Raw genomic sequence first — 27,572 nt, forward strand, 5'->3', positions numbered from 1 at the left:
TCGCAGGCAGCAGTTTAACCCTCTGTGCCTTCACATTGGCCCTGAAATTTCTCTTTAAAACAAAAAATATATTTATTTAATTTATTTGAAAGACAGAGTTACAGGGAGAAGTAGAAACAGAGAGAGAGGAGAGATCTTCAATCCACTGGTTCATTCCCCAAATGGCTGCAAAGGCTTGGAGCTGGGCTGATCCGAAGCCAGGAGCTAGGATATTCTTCTGGGTCTCCCATGGTGCAGGGGCCCAAGCACTTGGGTCATCTTCTGTTGCTTTCCCAGTCACATTAGCAGGGATCTGGATCAGAAGCGAAGCATCTGAGACTCATACCGGCGCCGATATGGGATACCAGTGCAGCAGCTTGGGGCTTTAACCTGCGGCGCCACAACCCTGGACCGACATTTCTCTTTACAGATTAAATTAGATAAATTATCCAAGTTCACACAAATGGGAAGCAATAAAGCTGGAATTCTAACATTATTTTTTCTACATTTTCATGGAATTAAGAAAATGCTATTTATAGTTGACAGTCCTTCAAAGACTTTCATGTATTTAACTTTTTCTTCTTAAAAAGATTCATTTTGAGTAAATACCAGCTTTGGACATTTTTACAATGAGGACATACATAGGTGTGTTGGCCTCAAAACTATCAGGCCAACTTATAGTTAATGTACTTTGCAACTACACCCGTCATGAGCTTTGTAACTTATTCAGAAGTGAATGGTTTTCTAGGAGACTGTTTATAACATTTATTTCCTTTTGAGTCAAGTTTTTGTCTTCAGCTCTTTCTTCTCCCACTCAATAATATGACAATGAAATTCAGCAAGAAAAAGAGCATCAAAGTTTAAGTGGTGACCACAGCACAATTTAAAATTTAAAGTGTTAATACTTTCCTAGAAAGTAACTTCTCTTCAAGCATAAAAACAGAAGTTATTAATATTTATATATTATAAAAGGCATTACTTTGATAACAACCTAACAATTTTTGAGTCTATACAATCTACACAGTTACAGTGGCTCTTATCCTTACCAAATAATAGAAAGTTAACTCTTTTTCATCCTTCAGAATCTGTCCATTCAAGATGTAGTGTGCCCGAATCTCCTGGGTTTGTCCACAGGCCACAGTACCAACAAGGTCAAGTTGAACATAACTGTTGCTGGGGGAAAAAACAGGAGCTGCAACATGCTGTGCTGGTGTATGAAGCTCCTCAAGCCACCAGCTATCAAAACAGTAGCTATTCCATTTGTAGGTGACCTAGTGGAAGAATAAATAGGCGTTACATGTGTATTATATATTAATTATGCGTTATAAATGTAATAGAACTGTCAAAATGCTGTATTTCTCAAATACAGCATAATCCATAAAGAGCTTCCCCATAAGTTCACTTAGACTTATGCTATACTGATTCAATAAATATTCATTTGCAATCAAACTCAATTATTTTTTCTTAACATCCTGTGACTGGATATTCCACATAAAACAAAAATAGTAGAATGCTAAAAGAAGCAAACCAAATCTAGCTTGTATTGGAATTATAAGCCTATTAAACATTTCAACGGCATACTAAGATGATTTATTCCATGTTTTCTGAAACTAGACTGTTGTAGGCAGAATATCTAAAAGTGAAAGCTATCAACTGAGTGTTTTTTCTCTTGTGATTTAGGTTTCCACATTGCTTAATTTATGTCTTATTTTTTCTCATCTTTTTTCCATGTGGTTTACCTGTTTCTTATGCACCCCTTTGACTCACCGTAACAGAAATGGTAGAAGTTGTGAAGCTGGTGGTATCAATGGAAATGTCTGCCAAACCACGCTCATTAGTAGTGAAACTGAGCTGGTGTGCATGTGTGTCCACACTGACAAATACAGTTTTATTGGGAATTGGTTGCTCCTTTTCATCAACCAGAAGAACCTAGAAATATGAAAGTGACAGCTGGTGACAGGCGTCACAGATCGATGACATCTTCTACTTTTTGCAATGTTCACCTCATTACATCGCTGTCACTTTCTGCCATTTAGTGAGGATCTTAGAATCTGAAAACAAGATTCGTTTCCTGAGCTCTAAACTATGATTTTTATCCTTATGATATTTTAAAAATGATTTTGATAGCTGAATAGTATTTTTGGCTATAGTTTGAACTGAAAAATCACAATTTTAAGATTTCTGAGATCCAATGTGATATATAGATATATAAAATGTGTAATATAGAATGATTAAATTAGCTAATTAATGCACCTATCACCTTACTTGCTTATCATCTATCCTGGTGAGGTATTTAGTATTTACTGTGTAAGTTATTTTGAAATATATAATACATTATCATTGGTCATTTCTATTCAAAATCTTTTCTTCCTTTTTATTTAATTTGAGACAGAGAGAGAGAGAGAGAGACAGAGAGAGAGAGACAAGCTTCCATTCACTGGTTCACTCCCCAAATGCCGGTACAAATGCCAGCAGTGGCTGGGACAGAGCTGGGCTGAAGCTGTGAGCTGGGAACTCAATCCAGGTCTTCCACAGGGGTAGCAGGGACCCACCCTGCTGCCTCCCCGGATCTGCCCTATCAAGAAGCGGGAGACAGGAGCCAGAGACAGGTATCAAACCCACGTCTTTCCATGTGGGTTGCAGATGTCCTAACTGGAATCTTAATTTCTAGGCTAAATGCGTTCCCCTCAAGATTTTTAAGATTTCTGTTTTAATATCCCATGGGCACTCACATTGCAAATACACAAAAGTGGGATCATAATGTTACCTTCCCCAGTTTTTTCATCTTCATTTCACTCTATGGTTCTTCTGTCTATTTAATATTTTATTCAAGAACACTAAAGTCCTTCTGTAAGCCATTTTCTCATTAAAACCATGGCACTGGGGCCGGCACTGTGATCCAGTAGGTTAATCCTCCATCTGCGGAACCGGCATCCCATATGAGCGCCGGTTCTAGTTCCAGCCGCTCCTCTTCCAATCCAGCTCTCTGCTATGGCCTGGGAAAGCAGTAGAAGATGGCCTAAGCCCTTGGGCCCCTGCACCCACGTGGGAGACTCTAAGGAAGCTCCTGGCTCCTGGTTTCAGATCAGTGCAGCTCCGGCCATTACGGCCATTTGGGGAGTGAACCAGTGGACAAAAGACCTTTCTCTCTGTCTCTCCCTCTCACTATCTGTAATTCTACCTCTCAAATAAATAAAAAAAAAATCTTAAAAAAAAAAACAATAAGATAAAACCACAGCATTTTTTTCTTTAGGTTTCCAATAGCTTCCTGTTTGATTTTCTGCTATCTTCCCTCTTGCATGACTGTGGCCCTTCTCACCACAGCCTGAGATAATATGATTACAATGCACCGCTCAAACCCCTGTCACTTCTCAATGCAAAAGTCTTATCATAACCTGAAACTCCTTCAGGGTCTGTCTGGCCTACCTACAGCAAGCACATTCAACTATACCTGTTTTCTTAGTAACAGTCACTGGCTGCCTTTTAGATCTTTGCCCTTGGAAAGCTGTTGCACACCTTGGGCCTTGGCCATTCTCCTTCTATCTTCAATCTCTGGTTCTCTCACACTAATCTCCAGGTAAGCAGTTTTCTCATGATCTTCTTCCTACCTGAAATGACCTTGCCAAACTCTATCTATATGTGAATTAACTTCTTGCCAATTTGATATATGATACTGAAATGATTGAAGAAAACATAAAGTTTAAAACTTAAAATGAGAAAATTGACCATAAATTGACAATTTAAAGGTTGGTTACTTTGAAGAAAATTTAAAATACCTGAAAATTCTACATCTACTATATGAAAGAAAACTGCTAGTTTGCTTAATTGGATTATTGTCTTGAAATATGCCAATACTGATGCTATCAATATTGAGCTTTTAAGCTAAAAATAACTTCTAAAACTCAGTATTTAAAAATTCAACCACCTGGATAAATATCATCTTTTACAGCTTTTATGAAAAAATATTTTATAAAATTATTGTTTATGTAAAGAGGCATTCAGGGCTGGTTTGGGGCCTAAGCAGTTAAGGTGCCAGTTAGAAAGCCAACAACTTGTATCGCAACACCTAGATTCAAGCCTCAGCTCCAGTCCTGATTCTGGATTCCTTCAAACCCTGGAAGGCAGCAGATGATGGGTCAAGTAGTTGTGACTCTTGGCTTTCTCCTAGTTAAGCCCTGACTGCTGCAGGTGTTTGGGGAGTGAAACAGCAATGGGAGCTCCCTCTTTTTGCTTGCTTGCCTTTTATCTCATCTCCTAAAGTGTAATTGTGGTGTCATTTTCCCAAGTTTTCTATCTGTCTCTCTCTATCTCTGTCTCTCTCTTTACCTCTAAAAAGTTATGTAAGTAAAAAAAAAAATTTAAAAAGAAACCATCAAGAGGTACTCAAAGAGGGTCAGCAAAACCACACAGGAAAACACAGAAACATATTAAAAAATTAATAAAAATATGCTTAGTTTTTCTGGATTTTGTGATTATATTTGCTTTTTAAATTTATAATTTTCCATCATTTAATTTATTTTTATGATTTATTTGAAAGGCAGAGTTACTTACATGGGGGGGTAGGGGGAGCAGGGAGAAAGAGAGAGAGAGAGAGAGAGAGAGAGAGAGTTCTTCCACTCCTATTTCACTCTCAAAATGGCTGCAATGTCTGGAGCATTACCCACCTGACTGCAGGATCCCAAGGACTTGGGCCAGCTTCCCTTGCTTTCCCAGGTACATTAACAGGGAGCTGGATCAGAAGTGGAGCGGCTGGAACTCACCCATAAGGGATACCAGCATAGCAGGCAGTGGTTTAACCCTTTGCACCACAACACCAGTGCCCAGTTATTTTCTTATACTAAACATTCTTTTTGTAATAAATTTTGATTTTAAAATTCATTATCTAAGCTTATATCTCCAAATTTGATTATGTTAAAAAAGATATTTTACCTGCCCCAAAAAAGGTATTCCATGTCTATAATGTGATTTTACTTTAGTAAATTTCAGTTTGCTTAAGTTATTTGTGATTTCACTTGATCCATAGCCAGTCAATTCCAACCCTGAAAAAGAAGCAAGTGAAGTTGAATTGTTCTATGTATTCTATTTTTACCTCTATTTTAGCTTCACTCCATCATAACAAAATACCATCCATATTTTTCTTTTCTTATTCTTTACAGAACCCCTTACATTTAGAATATAAAAGTTATTTGGCAAGAATTTTGACATTAGCTTCATGTTCATACAAAATATTACATTTTCCATAACCCCTAACTCCTGGTGTCTTACTTGTTCCACCCACCTGTTCTTAAGCTCTGATCTTGTGTTCTTGTCCCATCTTTGGTTTTGTCTCTCTCACATACGTGCTTTCCCCCTGCAACTTTCAGCCTACAGTCAAATTCTTCACATTCATACTAGCCTAAAAATATGCTTAAATTTCTATCCCAAGCTACTTCCCCAACAAAATCTTTCTTTTCCCGGCATTGACAATCCAAGGGATAGCCAACAGCTGGTGCTTTTTCATTCGGTGAAGTGTTGTCTGTATGTTGTTCTCATCATCTAACACACTATGCTACCTATGGCTGAAAGGTCCCATCCTGCCACCTATGGCATTCATGTCTCACCCATCACCCATACACGTTCTCTCAAGGATTCTTCAAATGTAAGAACCACTGAAATCCTTTCAGCAGCTGCTAGGAAATTTCACTCTTATTTCTCGCCATCCCTATGACTTCTAATCTCACTGGGCTGACTTATTTGCTCCTGTTTGTATCCTAAATGGAGTTGTCTCTGTTTTTGTCCTGTCTCTGCACCAAATGTAGCCTTGCCAGTTGTGTGCACTTACAGCACAGGGACTCAACAAGAACAGCTTCAGATTTACATGGCTGGGCCTTACGCTTTCCCGTGCTCTGCCATCTTGCCTGCAGACTGGTTCAAACACTATTTTCTATTGAGCTGTATCCATTATCATAATCCACAAGAAAGCAAATCTGACATTATTGTCCTGGGAGGAGTGGTTTCCACACAACACACCTGTGGTCCGAATTCGTCACAGACACCTTGTGAATGTTTGCTATGACAGGAGGAACTGTGCTGTGAATGTTCTGTGCATTCATTCTTTTTTAAAATTATCAGCTAAATGAATCCCCTTGCTCTGACACCCGAAATTATAATTGATTTCCTTTGACACATTCTCATCACAATAGTTCTTTTTCAGCTACTTCTTATTTTGATTAATGGTATTTCCATTACCCAAGCCCCAAATTTATACTTCACGTCTAAATAAAATTCTGATATATCATATTGCGACATATTTTTCATTTTGTCCATCCTCTTGACATCTCCTAGAATTGTTAAGTAGGAAGTCAGATTTAGCCTATGTGTGTTTGTGAGACAAGCCTGAAGACCAAAATCTACTGCGGAAGCTCTAGAAGCCCAGCATCTTGCACTTCAAAGTCCTGCCCAGACCCTGATGACCTCCCAGGTGGTCCCAGCCTCTCCTCTAAGGAAAGCTCCCAGGAGAATTCTCTCCTCAGGACCAAATGGTTTACCTGACCTGATAGCATGGGGCAATAAAACCTACTCAGACACGCCCTAAGGGAAGCCCCTCTACTCTGCCTGGGCACCAGCAGATCTGGGGAGGAATTTGCTAGTTTTCACCCAAAAAACCCTTGCGCCAGGACTCCCCATCCTTTGTCCTGAAGAGGTGGACATGGGTAAACAGACTCTCTTAAAAACCTAGGGAGTCCAAACAGACTTCAGGCTCAGCCCTCTGCCTCTCTGCTAAGCTGCCCACCTGGCCTGCCCAGCTGTATTCTCTCCACTCAACCATGTAACCTCACTCTCCCCCAGTCCCAGCGACTGGGCGCTCTCTCTGTCCCTTCTGTTCTGATAGATGCCCTATCCCCAATAAAGCCTTATCACTCTGCTCTCTGTCTCACACCTAAATTCTTTCTTGCGTGAAGACAAGGACCCCACAGCTTCCACAGCCTTTCCTCTGGTGACAGAATGATCTTTAAAAAATATAAATTTTCTGGGGTCGGCGCCGTGGCTAACTAGGTTGATCCTCCACCTATGGCGCCAGCATCCTATATGAGCACCAGTTCTAGTCCCGGTTGCTCCTCTACCAGTCCAGCTCTCTGCTATGACCTGGGAAAGCAGTGGAGGATGGCCCAGGTCCTTGGGCCCCTGCACCCACGTGGGAGACCAGGAGGAGGCACCTGGCTCCTGACTTCCGATTGGCATAGATCCGGCCGTAGAGCCATTTGGGGAGTGAAACAATGGAGGGAAGACCTTTCTCTCTATCTCTCTCTCCCTCACAGCTTGTTAACTCTGCCTTTCAAATAAATAAATAAAATCTTTTTAAAAACATATAAATTTTCAAATGCATCTAAAGAATACATTGGGGGGCCGGCGCTGTGGTGCAGTGAGTTAAAGCCCTGGTCTGAAGGACCAGCATCCCATATGGGCGCCGGTTCTAGTCCCAGCTGCTCCTCTTCCCATCCAGCTTTCTGCTATGGCCTGGAGAACAGTAGAAGATGGCCCAAGTCCTTGGGCCCTTGCAGCCACATGGGAGACCTGGAAGAAGCTCCTGGCTCCTGGCTTCAGATGGGCGCAGCTCCGGCCATTGCAGCCATCTGGGGAGTGAACCAGCGGGTGGAAGACCTCTTTCTCTGTCTCTGCCTCTCTCTGTAACTCTTTCAAATAAATAAATCTTTTTTAAAAAAGAATAAATTGGATATAGATCCAATGCTCTTCTGAATAAAGTAAGTTATTTCGTATATGGTTTACTTCCCTCCATAGCTTAGCATTAGCCTACACTTTCAGATTCTTCTGAGACTGAATGTATTCATATGCTTATCATATTTCTCTGTCCCTCACTAATTTTTCTATTACTCATCTTATATGAATCAGTTTGATTGTCACATTGTCTTTACAAAGATTTCTTCTAGCTCTGTATTAAAATTAATTACCTCTCTTCATATTCATTTGGCCCTTAGCTTTTTATTTCCAGTGATAATTTTATTATGAATATACACACAAAAAATTTCTGTTTTGAGATGCTTTATTTCTCAAGGACGGTGACCATCGTTTTCATAATCCCAGAGAGTACAAATTGTTTTGTATGGAATGGAAGCTTGATAAACAAGCATTGAATTAATGAATATTTAAAAGCAATACAAACCTGTTCCCTCCTCTCTGACCTTGGCTTCCACTTGTATGTTCATGTCATACCGGTTTTGTCTCAGCTGAAATATTTTAGTCTTTACGACTTTTGTGAAACATCCTTTATTGTCTGCCTGAAAAGAAAGGAAGGGGATTCCTGGGTCTTCTCATTTACTACCAACAAGGTCAATTATCAGTGTATGAAAACTTGCATTGGCCTTTGGGATAAATTTTTAAATGTTCTGACCATCTTTTTGCATTATGCTCTCACAAGTCCAAAAATGACAGGAGTTCTTTATTTGCTGTCTTTTCTAATTTCTGGAAATGGATCCCATTTCTGCTGTAGTAAACTTCCTGGAGATTCCAGATATACCATGGTGTTTTCTAGTTCTATCTCTTTGAGTATGTTATTTCTCAAATAACTTTCTTGCTCTCAATCTTACCTTGGCCAACAGTCACTACTCTTCAAAACACAAGTGAGATCTAACATCTTCGAAAAAGCCTTCTCTACTCACTTCCACCTAAATATAGACTGAGGATTACAAATAGGTGGAATTATATATATAGAGTGAGGATTACATATAGGATATTATGTTCCTAACTATGCTATGCTTTCCTAATGTCTAGAATATTAGTTGAGGAGATGAAGCCTAGTAGTGATAAAATTTTCAAATTAAATATTAGGATCCATGTTTTAATACTTATTTTCATTTTGAACTTCTTTATATGGAAATATTCACCACATCTGGAATTTAACCCTATTTATTTTTGTATAGAAGTCATGAGTCATTTGAAAGCAAGAATTAATCCTGGTGTGCTTGACAGATTAATGATTCTTGTGGCTAGAGTCTGCTCATGTTTATCAGTTTATTAATATTTATCTTGATGCTCATCATAATATGAGGGGCATCAAAAAGAAGATAGAAATAAGCATTATCTTTTAATTCCATATTTCTTCAAAATTTTGAAGTATTCACCACTGTGGTCTCTCATTTGTTTGATTTCTGTAGCTTCAATAACTTTCTTTTCCATACTGTTACAGTGCCTGCTGATACTGCCACACACTGGGTTTTTACATTATTTTTCTCTGAAATCAGTAATTTATAGAGTCCACTTTTTAGAATATAGCATATTCTACTTTCAGTTGCTTCCCCTAAGTATCCTTATTACACCTCTTCTTTGATGTAACTGGGGTCTCCAAGAGGTTTGCCTCTTGACAATCCAGTGCTCAGTTATTAGTCTTTCCTAGGCAGGTAAGATTCCATGGCTGGTTATTTTATCTTCCAGCTAGGCAAATTCTTAACACATTCTTCTGCTATCTGTATGATAAAAGTCAATTCTGGATGCTTCCATACCCTTTCTTACCCTTACATCTGACATGTTGATTGCTGTTGGATATTACAAAACAGCCAAAATTAATTATCAATATCAATTTATGAGTTCAGCCCTCAAGAAGTCCCCTAACGCTTCCAACCAATCGCTAGTATTTCCCTTACTCTACTGTTATGCTTGATGACTATTTCAAAAGCTATTTTCTATTGTACTGTATTTACTATTGTAAGTAATTGAGAAAACAAGATCTGGTATTAGAGTCCCGAGGAAATTGGTTTCCACATACCTGTTGACTGAATTCTTCACAAATGCTTTGTGGATATTTGTTATGACACATGGAGCCATACTGTAAATATTTTCTGCATATGTTAATTGTCACCAGACCAGGGACAGGCTTTCCATATGTATATCTATAAAATATAAAAATATAGTGTCACAGAGAAAGGTATTTAATATAATTCTGATTGTACCCATTCACATATCATTTTATACAACTAAAGCAATTGTATTATATTCAAGAGCATTTTTACTTTGGAACCATTTATTCTGGGACTGTGTCTTATTTATCTAAGTACTAACACACCTGTAACTCTAAGAAAAACTACTTAATGAATCTTTTGAAATGCATTCAAATACAAAATTACCAGTTTAATTTTTCTCAGATTCTTCCTCCCTCTCTTGACTTTTTACTGTCACACTATCTTTTTTTCCTCTTTTTCTGCTGCAAATTATCAAGATGTAATTCTAGCTCTGACAGAGCTTGAGTCATCCTAGAGTAAAAAATTAAGGTTATGAAGAGAGTATATTTCTAAGTGCTGCCTAATTCATAAGAATTCTAAAAGGATAAATGAAAAGTCAGAAGGGAAAGTACTAGCTATAAAAGAAAAGTGTTACGTATAACTAGGATCATAATGACTTGGTTTCATTCTGCCAAACATGATGAGACAATATGATGGAATACTGCAATGTATAGTTTCCTAAATTGTGCCTTATGAACCACCTGCATGGAAATTACCCAATAAGTGATGAGCTGCAGACTCCTGAATATTTTCCCATATTTATGATTATAATCTCTGCAGGTAAGGCCAGGGAATATACATTTTAACTAAGCACTTCCTGTATAGCTTGATGCACTCTGAAGTTAAAAACCTATTGCATCAGCCCGATTGTGAAACACGTGAGCTTTAGAGTTGGGACTCCAATTCCTCACCTTTTATTCTTTTTCCCCTGAGCTTTTATAAGTACTAATAAATCATTTAGTAAATTTCAATTATTTATTCAATCTTATCTTTAAACCTAAGTCAAGGCCGGTGCTGCGGCTCAATAGGCTAATCCTCCACCTTGCGGCGCCGGCACCCTGGGTTCTAGTCCCGGTAGGGGCACCAGATTCTGTCCCGGTTGCCCCTCTTCCAGGCCAGCTCTCTGCTGTGGCCAGGGAGTGCAGTGGAGGATGGCCCAAGTGCTTGGGCCCTGCACCCCATGGACCAGGATAAGTACCTGGCTCCTGCCATTGGATCAGTGCAGTGCGCCGGCTGCGGCGGCCATTGGAGGGAGAATCAACGGCAAGGGAAGACCTTTCTCTCTGTCTCTCTCTCTCACTGTCCACTCTGCCTGTCAAAAAAAATAAATAAAAATAAAAAAATTTAAAAAAAACTGTCAAAAGACTTCTCTGATGAAAAAAATTTAAAGCATTATGTTTGAACAGGAAGATATAAATATGTTGTTCATGCAGTTAACAAAAGCAGGAGGGAAAGTTTCTTGTGGGTATGTTGAGGATGTTCTGGTGAATTAATTAGAGAAGAAATAACTATGGTATATATTCTTTTTTCTACTGTATACATCCAGGCTTACGTCAGTGCACATGCTTGGTTTCTTCCCAGTGATTTTCCATGTCTTTTTTTTTATAAGATTTATTTTATTTATTTGAAAGAAAGAGTTACAGAGAGAGAGGTCCTCCATCCGCTGGTTCACTCCCCAGATGGCCACAATGGCCAGAGCTGCGCCGATCCAAAGCCAGGAGCCAGGAGTTCCTTCCAGGTCTCTCATGTGGGTACAGGGGCCCAAGGACTTGGGCCATCCTCCACTGCTATCCCAGGCCGTAGCAGAGAGCTGGATGGGAAGAGGAGCAGCAGGGACTCAAACCGGCACCCATATGGGATGCCGGTGCTTCAGGCCAAGCTGTTAACCCGCTGTGCCACACCGCTGGCCCCTCCATGCTTTTTCATAGTTGAAGAATTTCAGAGCAATAAAGAAAACTGTAATAATAGGACACGGAGTGACAGAAAAGCTATGAGCGAGCATGAGCTCTACAGCTGGATGGCCTAGATTAAGTTTAGCACAGGGTCTCAGACATAGAAAAGCTTCTAAAAGTCAGACCTTGTGTTTTTTAATTACAGAAGCAATACAAGAGGACCTCAAAAAGTTATTGCAAAAACAGAATTAAAAGAAATGTATTTGGGTATAAAAGAAGATTAAAAATTGCATTCAGCATTGTGACATAGTGGGTTAAACCTCTGCCTGTGACTCTGACATCCTATATAGGTGCTGATTTGAGACCCAGCTGTCCCACTTCCAATCCAACTCCCTGCTAATGTGCCTGAGAAAGCAACAGAAGATGACTCAAGTCCTTGGGCCCCTGCACCCAAAAGGGAGACCTGGAAGAAGGCCCTGGCTCCTGGCTTCAGTTGGGCCCACTGGCCATTGCAGCCATTTGGGGTATGGGGAAGAACTCTGTCACTCTCACTCTGTGTGACTCTGGCTTTCAAATAAAGAAAAAAAATAAATTTTTTAAAAAATTAAAAATTATGCTTCATGAAATAAGCTAGATACAGAAAAACACCGTATCTTTTCTCTCATACATGGAAATGCTTACATATGATTATTACATGTATATGTATATATATATAATTGGTGGAAGACATAGTGTTTGATACATTGATATTTACAGGTTGTCTTTACTGAATTATACCCTTTATATTATAAATATATAGTAAATATCCTTATTTCTTCATATCATGATCTTTGCCATGAATTCCACATTATGTAGTATTAATACATTCACCCCTGCTTTCAAAAAACAGTATGTATTTTAAAAATGCTAAAAAACTGAATCCAAAATGGCTGAATAGAGTGTAGCCACACTCATTGAAGCTGATCCGGGATATGAAAAGAACAAAGGAGCAACTATGTTTCTAGGATTCTCACTGACAGAAATTTTCAGCCAAGAAGTGTAAACAAAAACAATGAAGACCGACCCGGTGGGACAAGAGGAGAGAGGACAGAGACACCCCTGCAGCCATGCAATGCAGCCAGCTGTGAGCTGCCATTTTACACCTCAAGGCAGGAAGAAATTGCCGAGTGCCCCGCTTCCCCCACCCCCACTAGCTGCGCGGGAATTCCTCAGTTACCTTCTGACCTTTACTTCAGCCTGGTGAGCTGACTGGGGTCTGAGCAACTGCTGGGCTTGGAGCAAGAAAGCCACCTTCCTTCCTCTCTCCCTTTGCCACAGAGTGCAGCACAGCACGCCTCTCTTCTCTAACCAGCATCGTGGTCCGAGTCAGAGTAACGTGAGGCACAAAGGACGGGCCCCTGCACCTGCCACCGTGGACGTTTTGGGGCATTCACCCCAGAGCTACGCTCACCCACTCTATGTGAGCAAGGGGGATTCATCGTAGCTTCAGGAGGCTAACACCAGAAGCAGCCCATTAAAAAACTCTGCTCCCATTCTGGGAGATCTGGGTAATGACCCCACTATACCCTGCCGCACCGGAACTATAATAATTCACCCTAAATTTCTCAGTGCCACTGGAATCTAGCCGGAGGACATAGGGAAGAGCCTGCATCCCACTCTCTGGACTCATACTCTCCAGTATAAATTCTCCTGCATACCTTGTAGTCACCCAGTAAGACTGAACAGGGTCCAGTTCACATCCCCTAGTCCTGGGACTAGGACTGTTGGTATTATAAGCTACAGCATAAATTGGGCTCTCCTATGGGTCCATCTGTATCACACAGTCCTAGAGCCACAGCAATCAGTGCCACAAGCCCCAGCATCACTCAGCCTTGCAAGTAGGACAAGGGGGCATCCACTCTTATCTACCTCAGCACCAAGAACAAGGCCCTGGCTATCACATTTGCCAGGGAGACGACACCAAACTTCCTGTGGACCAAACATACACACCCGAGGAAACCCTTCTTCATCTCTATGAAACACAGCAGACTAGTCCACTCTGTCACTTATAGACACAGCTGACGCTGATTAAGACAAAAGAAATCACTCAAAGACTACACTCCTGGGCGCACCTAGAACCAAAGCCAAAACAGCAAGCGAAGTGATAGCCTGCATCCCAGCTAAACCATATACTCTTTTAATAAAACCTACTCCATAAAGAAGGGGGACGAATATACCAGACAGGCAGTGTTATCCAAAGGGAGTGCACTACCAAAATTTCCCAGTAACTTCTGTTCACTGGAGCAAGTGACTCCTTTCGTTGAAGTGACTTCAGGCCAAAAACCAGTTTTTTGGCATGATGAAGTTTTGAGTAGTTGCAGTAACATAGTGATTTCGCTGGAAGAACATTATTGTTGGGCTCACAGTATATGCTCTTTGGAAGCAGAGTGGTCCCATGACTTCCAATGAACATACACCTGAATCGTGCTCAAAACATGACCCCTCTAAAAGAACACACTATTCATCTAGATTACTAGATCTTGAGCTGAAGAAAATCTATAAAATGATGATAAAGAATTCAAAAAAATGATTGTAGGGAAACTCAATGAAAGGCAAGAGAATACAGATAGAGATTAAAGAAATGAAGAAATCAATGAGTGACATGAATGAAAATATTACTAAATGGATGAAACTCATTAAGAAGAACCAAATAGAGGGCCGGCGCCGTGGCTCAATAGGCTAATCCTCCACCTTGCGGCGCCGGCACACCGGGTTCTAGTCCCAGTCGGGGCACCACATTCTGTCCCCGTTGCCCCTCTTCCAGACCAGCTCTCTGCTGTGGCCAGGGAGTGCAGTGGAGGATGGCCCAAGTCCTTGGGCCCTGCACCCCATGGGAGACCAGGAGAAGCTCCTGGCTCCTGCCTTTGGATCAGCACGGTGCGCCAGCCGCAGCGCGCTGGCCGCAGCGGCCATTGGAGGGTGAACCAATGGCAAAAGGAAGACCTTTCTCTCTGTCTCTCTCTCTCACTATCCACTCTGCCTGTCAAAAAATAAATAAATAAATAAATAAAAGACAAGAAAAAATCCTAATGACAGTAAAAGAAAAGCATCAATCTACATATAAAGGAAAACCAATTAGATTAGCATCAAACATCTCAGTGGAAATCCTGAAGGCCAAAAGAGAGTGGGATTATATATTCAAGATCTTAATAGAAAAAATACTATATCCAAGAATACTATATCCAGTGAAGCTATCCTTTAAAAGTTAAGAAGAAATAAAGTATTTTCAAGAAAAGCAAAAACTGAGAGAATTTACCACTAGACAGCCCTACAAGAAATTCTGCACCTGGGAAAGCAAGAGAAGATGGCCCAAGTCCTTGGGCCCCTTCACTCACCTGGGAGACTGGCTTCTGGTTCCTTGCTTCAGAATGCCTCAGCTTTGGCCATTGTATGGCCATCTGGTGAGTGAATCAGTGGATGGAAGACTTTTCTCTCTCTCTGTCTCTATCTCTCTCTGTAACTGTCTTTCAAATAAATAAGATAACCCTTTTAAAAAAAAATGATACCACCAAATTCACTAGTGGATAATGGAGCAGGTAGAATTATCCACTCAACAAAGTAATGGGTTTTAATTCTTATCTATTAATTCTAACCTTGAATGCAAATGGATTAAATTCACCAACCAAAAGGCTTAGGTTGGCTGAATGGGTAAAAAACAGCCCTTATTATATGCTGCCTACAAGTAACTCACTTCACAAAGATACTCACAGTCTGAAAGTGAAGAGTTGGGAAAAGATATACCAAGCAAATGGAGACCAAAAGCAAGCAGGCATAGCTGTCCTGATATCAGATAAAAGGGACTTTAAATCAAAAACTGTAAAAAGAGTTAAAGAAAGACATTACGTTTTGATAAAAGGTTCAATTTAGCAAGAAGACATAGCAATCATAAATGTATGCACTCAACACAAGACCACCCAGATATATACAGAAAATACTAGTAGACACAAAGGGAGATATAGACTCCAATACAACAATAGTGGGTAACTTCAGCACCCCACTCTCATCAATAGAGAGATCATCCAGATAAAAAATCAATAGGTTATATTGGAGTTGAAACATACTATCAAGTAAATGAACCTAAAGACATTTTCAGTACACTTTACCCACCAGATACAGAAAACACATTCTTCTCATTGATACATGGAACATTTTCTAGGATAGATTACATATTAGGTCACAAATCAAGTAAGCAAATTTAAGAAGATTGAAATCATACCAAAAAAAAAAAAAAAAAAAAGGATCGGTGACAACTGACTGAACACCAAAAAGGAAACCTCCTGAAGTGAAATGGACACTATGAGAAATGGTGACTTGATCAGCATAGCCCTGACTGTTAATGAACAACTTAATACATTATCCCTCTTAGTAAAAAAAAAAAAAAAAAAACCATATCGTGTATCTTCTCAGACCATAAAATGATAAAAATAAAAATCAACTAGAAGTACAATAGAGCACTCATAAATATTTGGAAATTAAACAACATGCTACTGAATGATCAATGGGTCGTAGAAGAAATTAAAAAGAAAATCAAAAACTTTCTTGAAATCAATGAAAATGAAAACATAACATATCAAAACCTGTCGGATACAGCAAAAGCAATACATTTTAAGAGGGAAATTTATAGCTGTTAATGTTTACACGAATAAAAAAGAAATGTCTCAAAGATCTAATTATTCATCTTGAAGAGTTAGAAAAACAAGAACAAATAAAACCCAAACTCAGCATGAGGAGAAAAATAATAAGAATCAGAGCAGATTGCCGGCGCCGTGGTTCAATAGGCTAATCCTCCACCTTGCGGCGCCGGCACACCGGGTTCTAGTCCCGGTTGGGGCGCCGGATTCTGTCCCGGTTGCCCCTCTTCCAGGCCAGCTCTCTGCTATGGCCAGGGAGTGCAGTGGAGGATGGCCCAGGTGCTTGGGCCCTGCACCCCATGGGAGACCAGGAAAAGCACCTGGCTCCTGGCTCCTGCCAGGATCAGCGCGGTGCGCCGGCTGCAGCGGCGGCCATTGGAGGGTGAACCAGCGGCAAAGGAAGACCTTTCTCTCTCTGTCTCTCTCTCTCACTGTCCACTCTGCCTGTCAAAAAAAAAAAAAAAAAAAAAAAAAAAAAAAAGAATCAGAGCAGAAATAAGTAAAATTGAAATTAAAAAAATACAAAAGATCAACAAACTAAAATGTTGGTTTTTTTTGAGAAGACAAACAAAATAGATAAACCTCTAGCCAGACTAACAAAAAAATACCCAAATAAATAAAATTACAGAGAAAAAGGAGACATTACAACTGATACCACTGAAACACAAGAATCATAAGAAACTGCCATGAGGAACTATATGCTAACTGGAAAACCTCAAAGAAATGAATAAATTCCTGGATTTAGCTATCCTACCAATATTAACTCAAGAAGATATAGACAACCTAAACAGACTCATAACAAGCAATGGGATTGAAGTAGTAATCAAAAGGCTTCTATCAAGGAAAAGTCCAAACTTGATGGCTTTACTACTGAATTCTACAAAATATTCAAAGAGGAAGTAACTCCAGTATTCTTCAAACTATTCCAAAATGTTGAATAGGATGGAACTCTGCCAAACTTTTTTTATACAGTGAGCATTCCTTTGATGCTAAAACCAAAGACATGACACAAAAACAAACTACAGAGCTATTTCCTTAATGAACACAGATGCAAAGATTCTCAACAAAATACTAGCAAATTTAATCCAAAACCACATCAAAAAGAACACACACCACGGTCAAGTGGGATTTATCCCAGAACTGCAACAGTGGTTCAATATTCATAGATCAATAAATGTCATAAATCACATCAATAGAATGAAGAACAAAAAATATATGATCATCTCCATAGATGGAGAGAAGGCATTTGATAAGATTCAGCATCCCTTCATGATAAAAACCATCCACAAATCAAACATAGAAGGAACATTCCTCAGAATTATAAAGGCTGTATTTAATAACCCAGCAGGGAAAGCTGAAGACATTTCCCCCTCAGTTCTGGAACAAGACAAGGGTGTCCACTTTCACCACTCTAATTCAATATAGTATTGGAAGTTTTAGCCAGACCAATTAGAAGGAGAAGGGAATAAAGAGCATCAAAATTGGAAAAGAAAAAGTCAAATTATCCATGTTTGCAGATGACACAATGTTGTATATGGAAAAGTCTAAACACTCCACCAAAAAACTCTTAGAAATGATAAACCAATTCGCTAAAGTAGCAGATAAAAAAAGCAAACATACAAAAATGAACTCACAGAAAGAGAATCAAGAAAGAAATCTCATTCACAATACCCACAAAAAAATCAAATATTTAGGAATAAGTTTAGCAAAAGTAAAAGATCTCTACAATGAAATTTATTAAACATTGATGAAAGAAATCATCAAGGACACAAAAAAATGGAAAGGTATCTCTTGTTCATAGATTGGAAGAATCAGTATCATTAAAATGTCCCTACTACCTAAAGCAATTACGGATTCAATGGAATCTCTATCAAAATGACAGTGACAGTCTTTACAGAATTAGAAAAAGCAATCCTAAAATGTATATGGAATCACAAAGACCCAGAATAGCCAATGCAATCCTGAACAAGAAAAATCAAGCCAGACACATCACAATATCTGACTTCAAAGCATACTAAAAAGCTATAGTAAACAAACAGCTTGGTACTGGCATAGAAACCAATGCATAGATCAGTTGGAACAGAATAGAGAGCCCAGAATTAATTGATTAGCCTCTCACATTTAGCCAACTGACTGTTGGCAAAAGTGCTCAGACCGTGCAGTGGAATAAGGATAGTCTCTTCAACAAATGGTGCTGCCAAAACTGGATGTATCTATGTAGAAGAATAAAATTAGATTCATATCTCTGACCATATACAAAAATGAATTCAAGATGGATCAAAGACCTAAATTTAAGACCTGAAACTATGAAGCTGCTGGAAGAAAACATAGGGGAAACATTCCAAGACATTGTTGTAGGAGACAACTTCTTGGACAAGATCCTTAAAGCACAGACAACAAAAGCAAAACTAGGCAGGTGGGACTATATGAAGCTCAGAAGCTTTGGCACAGCAAAAAAAAAAAAAAAAATGATCAATAGAGTGAAGAGACATCCAACAGAATGAGAAAAATATTTGCAAAAACCTGATTAAGGATTATTATCCAAAATCTATCACCAACAACAAAAAAACCAGCCAATCCAGTTGAGAAATGGGCAGAGAACTTCAATAGACAGTTCTCAAAAGAAGAAATGGAAATGACCAATGAATATTTGAAAAAAGTTCAACATCAGGGAAATGCAAATCAAAACCACAATGAGAAATAACCTCATGTCTGTCAGAATGGCTAAAATCCAAAACACAGAGAGTAATAAATGTTGGCAAAGATGTGGACAAAGGGGAACACTTACACACTGCTGGTGGAAATGCAAACTACTGTAGCCACTGTGGAAAATAGTGTGGAGATTACTTAGCAAACTAGAAATAGACTTGCCATGTGATCCAACAAATCCACTTCTGGGTATATAGCCAAAAGACTTGAATATAATATATCTAAGAGATACCTGCACCACAATGTTTATAGCAGCACTGTTCACAATAGCCAAAATTTGGAACCAACCAAGGTGTTGATCATTAGATGAATGGCTGAAGAAAATATCATATATACACACAATGGAATATTATTCAGCTATTTAAAAAGAATGAAATTTCACCATTTGTAGCAAAATGGAAACAACTGGAGGACATATGCTAAGTGAAATAAGCCAGACCCAAAAAGACAGGTACCATACATTCTCCCTTATATGTGTGACTAAAATTTAAAAAACAAGCAACAAGAAGAAAATTGAAAGAAATGCCCAGGTGAATCAGTATTTCTGCAAATCTAGTCTTGCAAAACATTGTTCTATACCTTTATCAAACCCAATGGTTAAGAATGCTATACTACTATAGTTTTAATATATATGATTACTTTAAAATTTGCTGTATACAGGTGAAATGGTTTTCCATTCAATTATTGTTTAGAGCCATTGTCTATATTCCCACTAGGCTGGGATCTTTCTGCTTTTTACTTGTTAAACTTCTTTTTTTGGTGAAGTATTAAGCCTTTTTATTATAATGTAATTTTAAAATATGTTATCTCAAAACCTAAAAAAAAAGAAAGAGAGAAGGAAGGGGGGTAAGGGGAAGGGAAGAAGGAATATCATTATGTTCTTAGAACCGCATCTACAAATGACACTGAATCTGTTAAAAGCTAGTTAAAAATTGAAATACAAAAATTTACAAGTCAGTACATCATATAACTGAATACATAGAAAGAAAGCTATAAAAAAAGTATTGAATCTATGTGTGTTTGTTGAGATTTACGCTTTCCTGTGTTGTTTGAAATATCTTAAAATAAAAATGTGAAGTAAAACTTTTAAATTGAAAGCATGTTTAGTTTTTTCCCAATACACATTTTCCATGAAGTTTTTGAATAGTGGTGAAGAGTTTAGGAGGTAGAGCCAGACTGTCAGACTTAAATTCTAGTCTGCCATTTACTCTCTGCAGTAATTTGAGCAAGTTATTTTTTTAACCTTTATAGACTTAGAGTTTCTTCATTGTAAAATGAGGATAATAATTGTCCCAATGTCATAGCTTAGGATAAGAATATAAGTGTTAGTGAGTACAAGTTACTTAGACATTGTCTGTCATATTTTAAATGTCCAGTAAATGATTTTATTATTCAAAGTCTCATATGCTACCCTGCCTTGCTCCCTAGTGGGAGCTTAAGCAATTTGCAAAATCAAATTTCTCTTATTAAAATACTTAAAAGTTCAGTAACCATTATTTCTAATACATCCCTCAAATGGGAGATGAAAACAAAAATGATATGAAAAATATAACTCACGAGCCACAGGCAGTCACCACAAATTCTTCATCTAGAAAACCGATAATCTTGGGCATTTTTACTTGGACCTCAAATTTGGGCAAAACTGTTTTATGGAAAAACAGAAGAGAAAAGGAAGTCAGAGTTGGCAGGAGATCATGGAAGTACCAGCAAGGAAATCTGTTAGAGAACCTTGTAAGACAGGATCACCGGGAATGACTGTGACTGCAGCAGGGAACGCTAAGGACAGTTCCAAAAAAGGGGAAGGCATTTGTACTTTGTTAAGCTGGTACTGTTTCCTACCCTCTCCTTCTCTGAATTTGTACAAGAGTTAAAAGACAGAAGGAAAGAAGCACCATTAGATTCTGAAGATCATCACAGCTGTAGTAACAGAAGACATAAGAGCTTCCTGCCTGTGTGTCCTTATTCTTTTCCTCTTGTTATTCACCTCCTCCCAAATGCTAGCCCTGCTGACCAACGGAGGTCCCAGGCCCACCACCAGATGGATGGCTGTCGGTCTACTGAGGTAAGAGTCATGCAGAGGCAGCAGTTTTCCATAGTTTCTTCCATCAGTTCCCCTGCACTGTCCACTCTGGCAGCTGAAGGAAGCTGGCTTCCCAGATGCCTTGCAAGCTCCGATTTATTCATCCCCACAAATGCTTCAGAACTGGTTAGTAATTTTCTCTAATCTTTCAACTCCCCTGATGAACTCTTACTTTATTTAGCCTCTCTCATCATTGTTCGAATTGTTATTCCTACAATATAAACTTATTATCTGATTCTCATGGTAGTTCAGGTGAGTTTGTGGAATCATGACTTATAATAGGACTTTTGGGCCACAGTATGAAATATTTAATTTACATTATGAAATCCAGATGGGGCGTGTTTGTACTAGCAGTTAAGATGCCTCCTAGGGCACCCACATCCCATATTGTAGAGCCTGAGTTCTAATCACAGTTCCACTCCCAATTTCAAGCTTCCTGTTAATGTGCATATCCGGAGGCAGCAATGATGGCTCAAGTGCTTGGATCCCTGCCACCCACATGAGAGACTTGCATTGAGTTCATGGCTTCTGGCTTTGGCCTGGCCCAGTCCCAGCTGGGAATTTGGAGAGTGAACCAATGGAAGAGAGATCTCTGATATTCTCTCTCTCTCTCTCTCTCTCTCTCTCTCTCTCTTTCTCTTTCTCTCCCTCTCTCTCTTTCCCTTACACATTTCAAATAATTTTTTAAAAAGAAGACACATATAACTGATAAGATTGCTTCATTGCCTGAGTTGCTAAATCAACTATGTAATAGGTTAGTTGATTACTACACTTAGTTGAACTACTGTTTGATGACTAAATTGCTATGATTTAAGAATCATAATTAGAGTAATGGAGGTATAGGTTACAGAGGGCTAGGAGATAATCCAGGCAATACTTTAAGTTATAAGATATAGGTAAGCAGATGTAACAATTCACGTTTGAATGGTGTCAAAGTATACTGTTCAATACTCTCATAACTATGATTTTGGTAACTTGCTAGCTTTTCTATTATTTATATGCTCATTTGTAAAATGAGTATAAAAACAGAAGGCCGTTGTGAGGATTAAATGAGACAGTCCATGGAAAATGCTTAGCAGATATCCAAGTGAGTAAAATATTTGCTAATTTTAAATTATTGTGCGCTAGACCTTTGCTTACTACCATGTGTAAAAATTATCTAATATTAAATAGCTCAATATCGTTAATGCCTTATACATACAGAATTCTTACCATATTCCTTAACTTCAAAGGAGTGCTCAATTCTTTTTCCTGACTGTGGTGTTACAATGATCTTGTAGTGACCCAGAATGGGCTCCACTGACAGTGGGAAAGAGAGTTGGGTGAGTCCCCCTTGAAGTTTGAGGCTTTCCCACTGGAAAATTCGGTTCTTCTTGGGATTCTGTAGGTACAATATTTTTAGTTCACAGAAAAATTAGAAATACATACTTTTGAGTAGAGGGACAGCTTTTCAGCTAAGAATGACATTGGGAATTGGGTTATAAATGGTTGGTAAATTAGTACCAAAGAATTTAGCAAAGTTTTCTAGGAACTGTAGACAGAGAAAAGGGCATAAAGTTTATCTACCAACCATGAGATACCTCAGATGACATTTCAAATTGATATTGCCTTTTTATATTATGCCTTTCTATTTTACTCATAAATATGTGAAGAGCCACTAAATTGCATCATCTCAAGAAATTTTATTCCTTCATTTATATCTTACCCAAAGAATTTAAGGTATGAGAGAAAGGAGTATTTGTCTAGTTTTGGAGAAATACTGGAGGGATTGTGAGAGAGGAGTATTTTAGTAACTTACAGGAAGTCCTTATTCCAATTGAGATATATAGTAAAGAACCTACCTCGATATAAACAATAGGGAACTGAAAAGAGAAAAAAAATAACATGAGCGTGTGATCGAATGTGGAAAGACAAAACCATGAAATCAGCACTAACGAAGTTAATTGATCAAAGAAACTGAGTTTCTGCATTTCCTGTCCACCAAAGGAAGTGTCCTGTTTGGTACACTGCACTTTACATGCTTGGTTTGGGGATGTGCATCTCTTAAGAGGGCATGGCTTTCCTTTTGTGAACTAACACACAATCAAGGAAAATTTTTCTGATTAAAAAGGCCTACATGTTAAGTCAATGGTCATTTTGCAAATGATATTTGTTTTGCCAAAGGTTTTTGTTTAAGAAGAAATCAAATGCACTTCTTTCCTTTTACTCAGTGAAAATAACTGGAATATTTAGGAGTGCAACTTCAGCTAAGAATTTATTTAATAATGTGGTTGATGAACTGCCTTGATCCCAGCCCCTTGTATTCTCCTAGCAGTGGTGCCCTTATGAGATCTTTCTAATGATAGACCATTATCTCATATTTATCTCAGGTTTTCCAGAAGAATGGGATTTCTGCCTGTTTCGCCAGGCTTACTTGCTGTTATGAGACTCACCGTTTCATTCACAGGGTGAAAGTTGACATCCACAGAGACGATGCGGAATCTCACTGGAACACAGAGATTTTCCCCATAAAACCCAGGAGAGTAACTCAGGACAGGAACAATATGCCAGAATTCCCAAGACTGCAGAATAAAGAAAGAGCAGCTCCTCTCCCCCAAAGTCACCCTTGCCTGTCTGACCCCTTATACCTGTTTGTCCTGGTTTGTAGATGGGCTTGTCTGTCTGAACAAAGACTATGTTCTCCGCTTGTGTTATGGTCATTGGCTTCCTCTTTATGAAATGCTGGGTCGGCCCCTTTACCTCCACTGTGACTAAGGCAAAGGAAAGCGGCAGCTCTGACATCTGTAAAAGAGACATGAGCTGAGCATCTGCCCAGATGCACTCCCTGATGTCTCAGTCTTTAGGATTTCCTATTTTCCTGGTTAACCCCTTGCAAGAGACAAGGGCAAAGATTTTATCTCCTATTTTCTTTTTTTTAAAACTTTTGTTTAATAAATATAAATTTCTATAGTACAACTATTGGATTATAGTGGTTCTTCCCCCCATAACCACCCTCCCACCCACAAACCATCTCATCTCCTACTCCCTATCCCATCTCATTCTTCATTAAGATTCATTTTTAATTATCTTTATATACAGAAGATCAACTTGGTATATACTACATAAAGATTTCAACAGTTTGCACCCACACAGACACACAAAGTATGGAGTACAGTTTGAAGACGAGTTTTACCATTTTTTCGCATAGTACAACACATGAAGGACAGAGATCCTACATGGGGAATAAGTGCACAGTGACTCTCGTTGTTGATTTAACAATTGACACTCTTGTTTGTGGCATCAGTAATCACCCAAGGCTCTTGTCATGAGCTGCCAAGGCTATGGAAACCTCTTGAGTTCATAAACTCTGACCTTATTTAGACAAGGCCATAATCAAAGTGGAAGTTCTCTCCTCCCTTCAGAGAAAGATACCTCCTTCTTTAATGGCCCATTCTTTCCGCTGGGATCTCACTCACAGAGATCTTTCATTTAGGTCATTTTTTTTTTTTTTTTTTTGCCACAGTGTCTTGGTTTTCCGTGCCTGAGAAACTCTCATGGGCTTTTTAGCCAGTGTATCTCCTATTTTCTAAGCAGATAATTATGACTGTGTAACATTACAGTAAAAATGTGTTGATTTAAGAGAAAAATATCTTTGCAATAAAATGAACTAATTCTTCAAACCATGACAGTAGAAGTGGTATGTTTGCATTTTCAAAGCCATATAGTATTATTAAAATAATTATTAAATTTTATTTTCCAGAGACTAACAGGAATTTTATGTTATCATTCATAGTAAGCTAACCATTTAATGGCTTAAGTAATAAAAAATTGCAAAGACAATACGTTAACCATCATCCCTCTATGAATCTTAGGTTTGGTTTTAATATTCTCAGTGTTTGTGTAATGGCAGGTGCATTATTTAACAGAAGTTTAAGATCGAATGAAATCCTCTTTATTATAATTGTTACCTTTCATATATTTACCTAGCACTGTTTGTATGACATGAGCATATACAGTAGAACTTTCATGCTTAGAATCTAATTTTCTTCATTCTGTTTTCCTCATTCTTCCTTACACTGTTTTTATTTATGAGGTATCAGGACACATGCTATAAATTACTATGCTTTGTCCACCCATCTCCCATATATTTTGGAGTGATACTGACAATGAAGGGACTGCAGTAAAAGGAATTCCTCTGGGTCACTACATCCGTAAGGAGGTTTCTCTTCTGCGTTCCATACTCCAGAGTCATGTTCAATGTCATTGTCTCATTCAGGTGATTAAGAATAACACAGGCTTTTTCAGGAACACCAGCATATAATTCTGATGGGACCAACACTATGTATTGCCTGCGGAGAAGAGGGATCTGCATCAACCATAGAAGAGTTCAAAGACAGAATTATTCTGACCATTTACAGAGCCGGAATACAGCAGAAGCATACTCTTCAGCGTAACCCAAAGGATCGGAGGAACTCAGAGAACCCCAAATTATACATCCTTTTGATTTTCTTGTTGCTGTTGCAATATTCACCACAACGATATTAGAAAATTGAGTAATAGTCATGGGTAAACAATTCATAAGTTACTAGATATTTTGGATAGGAATTCCAAATTTTCAAAACACAAATCATGAACAAATCATGATTGAAGGCATTAAGAACCTGTCTTGGATTTCATATGGATGATACCAAAAATCCTTTTGTTCCAGGAAAGCTAAAATAGTGATATTTAACACATGGGGAGAAGCTGAACTGCTTTTCTCTTCCACTTCAGAAGCAACGTTAGCTCTTTCTTTTTTCTTTGACTCTTGTGATGGCAGACAAATCAAGCCAAGCTGGGCTAATCCCCAGACATGCTGCCACTCAGACTCACTCAGAAAAAAATACTGCTGCTGTCACCCTTTGCTTTCTCTTGCAACCACTCAAACTACACTCTATGATGTTGGCTATTTGCACATGCTGCTCTCTTTCAGGGTGTCCTTGTCTACCTGGAAAACACCTATTTGCTTCATAGGACTTATCTCAAAAGCAAAGAAACTTTCCCTACACAGAATTGGGTCATGCCCTTCCTCCTACAGCAGGTCTCACAAAGAGTCAGGTTTTCTTCAATGGTATTCTCACAGAATCCTGCAATGCCTGCTTCTCTTGTAATATATATCTACAAAATTCTTGGCCGGCGCCACGACTCACTAGGCTAATCCTCTGTCTGCAGCACTGGCACCCCAGGTTCTAGTCCCGGTTGGGAAGCTGGATTCTGTCTTGGTTGCTCCTCTTCCAGTCCAGTTCTCTGCTGTGGCCCGGGAAGGCAGTGGAGGATGGCCCAAGTGCTTGGGCCCTGCACCCGCATGGGAGATCAGGAAGAAGCATCTGGCTCCTGGCTTCAGATCAACACAGTGCCCCAGCTGTAGCGGCCATTTGAGGGGTGAACCAATGGAAGAAAGACCTTTCTCTCTCTCTCTCTCTCTCTCTCTCTCTCTCTCTCTCTCTCTCTCTCATTCTCTTGCTGCCTAACTCTGTCTGTCAAAAAAAAAAAAATTCTATCCTGTCTATAATGTGAACCATTGAGGGCAGCATACATTCCCAAGACCTAATGACAGCTCCTCAAGGTTAGCTGAGGGATTGAGTGCACTGACACACAAATTCTGGCTTTTCTGTGGATCATTCGCCCATCTTGACAATCCCTGACTTGAGGAAATCACAGACATTGGCCAAGACCCTGATGCCCGTTTTCTGAACCATTTAAAAGATTAGCCTTTGTTTTTGCTATTTGTCTGGTGAATGTTTAGCTATTTGTCTGGTGGCTGTTTCATAAATGTCACTGCCCTGTGTTCTCCAAGTTTTCTGTAACTGAAGCAATCTTTTACAACTTGAGTAATAACTTACTGACATTTCCAAGCACTTTCAGCAAGAAATCATCACATAAGGAATCAGGAGATAAGTAGAGGTTTAGAAGGAGATAACATCATGGGAGAAAAAAAGGAGCGTGATAGAATTTTTTGGAAATATTGCTTACGGTTTTGCAGTAGCTGAAGCATCTCTGGGAAGGAGAAGAAAAAGTAGAATCAAGATGAACAATGGCAGTTGATTCCCCCTCATGGTGTGAAGAGGACTTGGGAAAGAATGAGTCTGGTCCCTTGGTTTTTTGAACTCTGTTCTTGTTTCCGATTCACTTGGTTTTATTTTATCTGATGGGAAGTGAAAGTAAACTGCCAATCATTTATTTTGTAACATATTAACTATTTCTGGTTTAAAAAGAAAATCAACTCCAGATCCTCTCCAGGACCATTAGTATTCTTTCAGCCACTTTATTGAATTTTCCGAATGCTTGAAAATAGTACTTTGAGGCTAGCCCTGGGTCAGATTACAAATCAGTACTTTAAATATTTTTAAGGCAAAACAAAATAAGTTAGAAGGTTTGATGAAATAAATCCATGTTTGGACCTTTTAAAAATGATTTATTTATTTTTAAAATCAGAGAGAGAAAGAGAGAT

General features: G+C 38.9%; 1 protein-coding gene across 1 annotated transcript in view; it reads right to left on the reverse strand.

Annotated features, from left to right (window-relative positions):
• Positions 1-27,245, reverse strand: part of LOC100352842 (pregnancy zone protein) — a 73,586-nt gene extending 46,341 nt beyond the window's left edge. Inside the window, exons 1-12 of the mRNA XM_051850129.2 lie at positions 27,095-27,245; positions 25,248-25,431; positions 23,731-23,884; positions 23,536-23,588; positions 22,945-22,965; positions 22,316-22,484; positions 20,581-20,665; positions 9,740-9,863; positions 8,141-8,255; positions 4,909-5,018; positions 1,747-1,908; positions 1,026-1,250 (exon numbers count right to left, since the gene is read on the reverse strand). Coding sequence (XP_051706089.2) covers positions 1,026-1,250; positions 1,747-1,908; positions 4,909-5,018; positions 8,141-8,255; positions 9,740-9,863; positions 20,581-20,665; positions 22,316-22,484; positions 22,945-22,965; positions 23,536-23,588; positions 23,731-23,884; positions 25,248-25,431; positions 27,095-27,177 — 1,485 coding nt within the window. The 5' untranslated portion in view covers positions 27,178-27,245. The remainder of the gene's footprint in view (positions 1-1,025; positions 1,251-1,746; positions 1,909-4,908; positions 5,019-8,140; positions 8,256-9,739; positions 9,864-20,580; positions 20,666-22,315; positions 22,485-22,944; positions 22,966-23,535; positions 23,589-23,730; positions 23,885-25,247; positions 25,432-27,094) is intronic.
• Between the last annotated feature and the right edge of the window lie 327 nt (positions 27,246-27,572).

Source organism: Oryctolagus cuniculus, chromosome 9, assembly GCF_964237555.1.
Source record: "Oryctolagus cuniculus chromosome 9, mOryCun1.1, whole genome shotgun sequence".
Taxonomy (NCBI): domain Eukaryota; kingdom Metazoa; phylum Chordata; class Mammalia; order Lagomorpha; family Leporidae; genus Oryctolagus; species Oryctolagus cuniculus.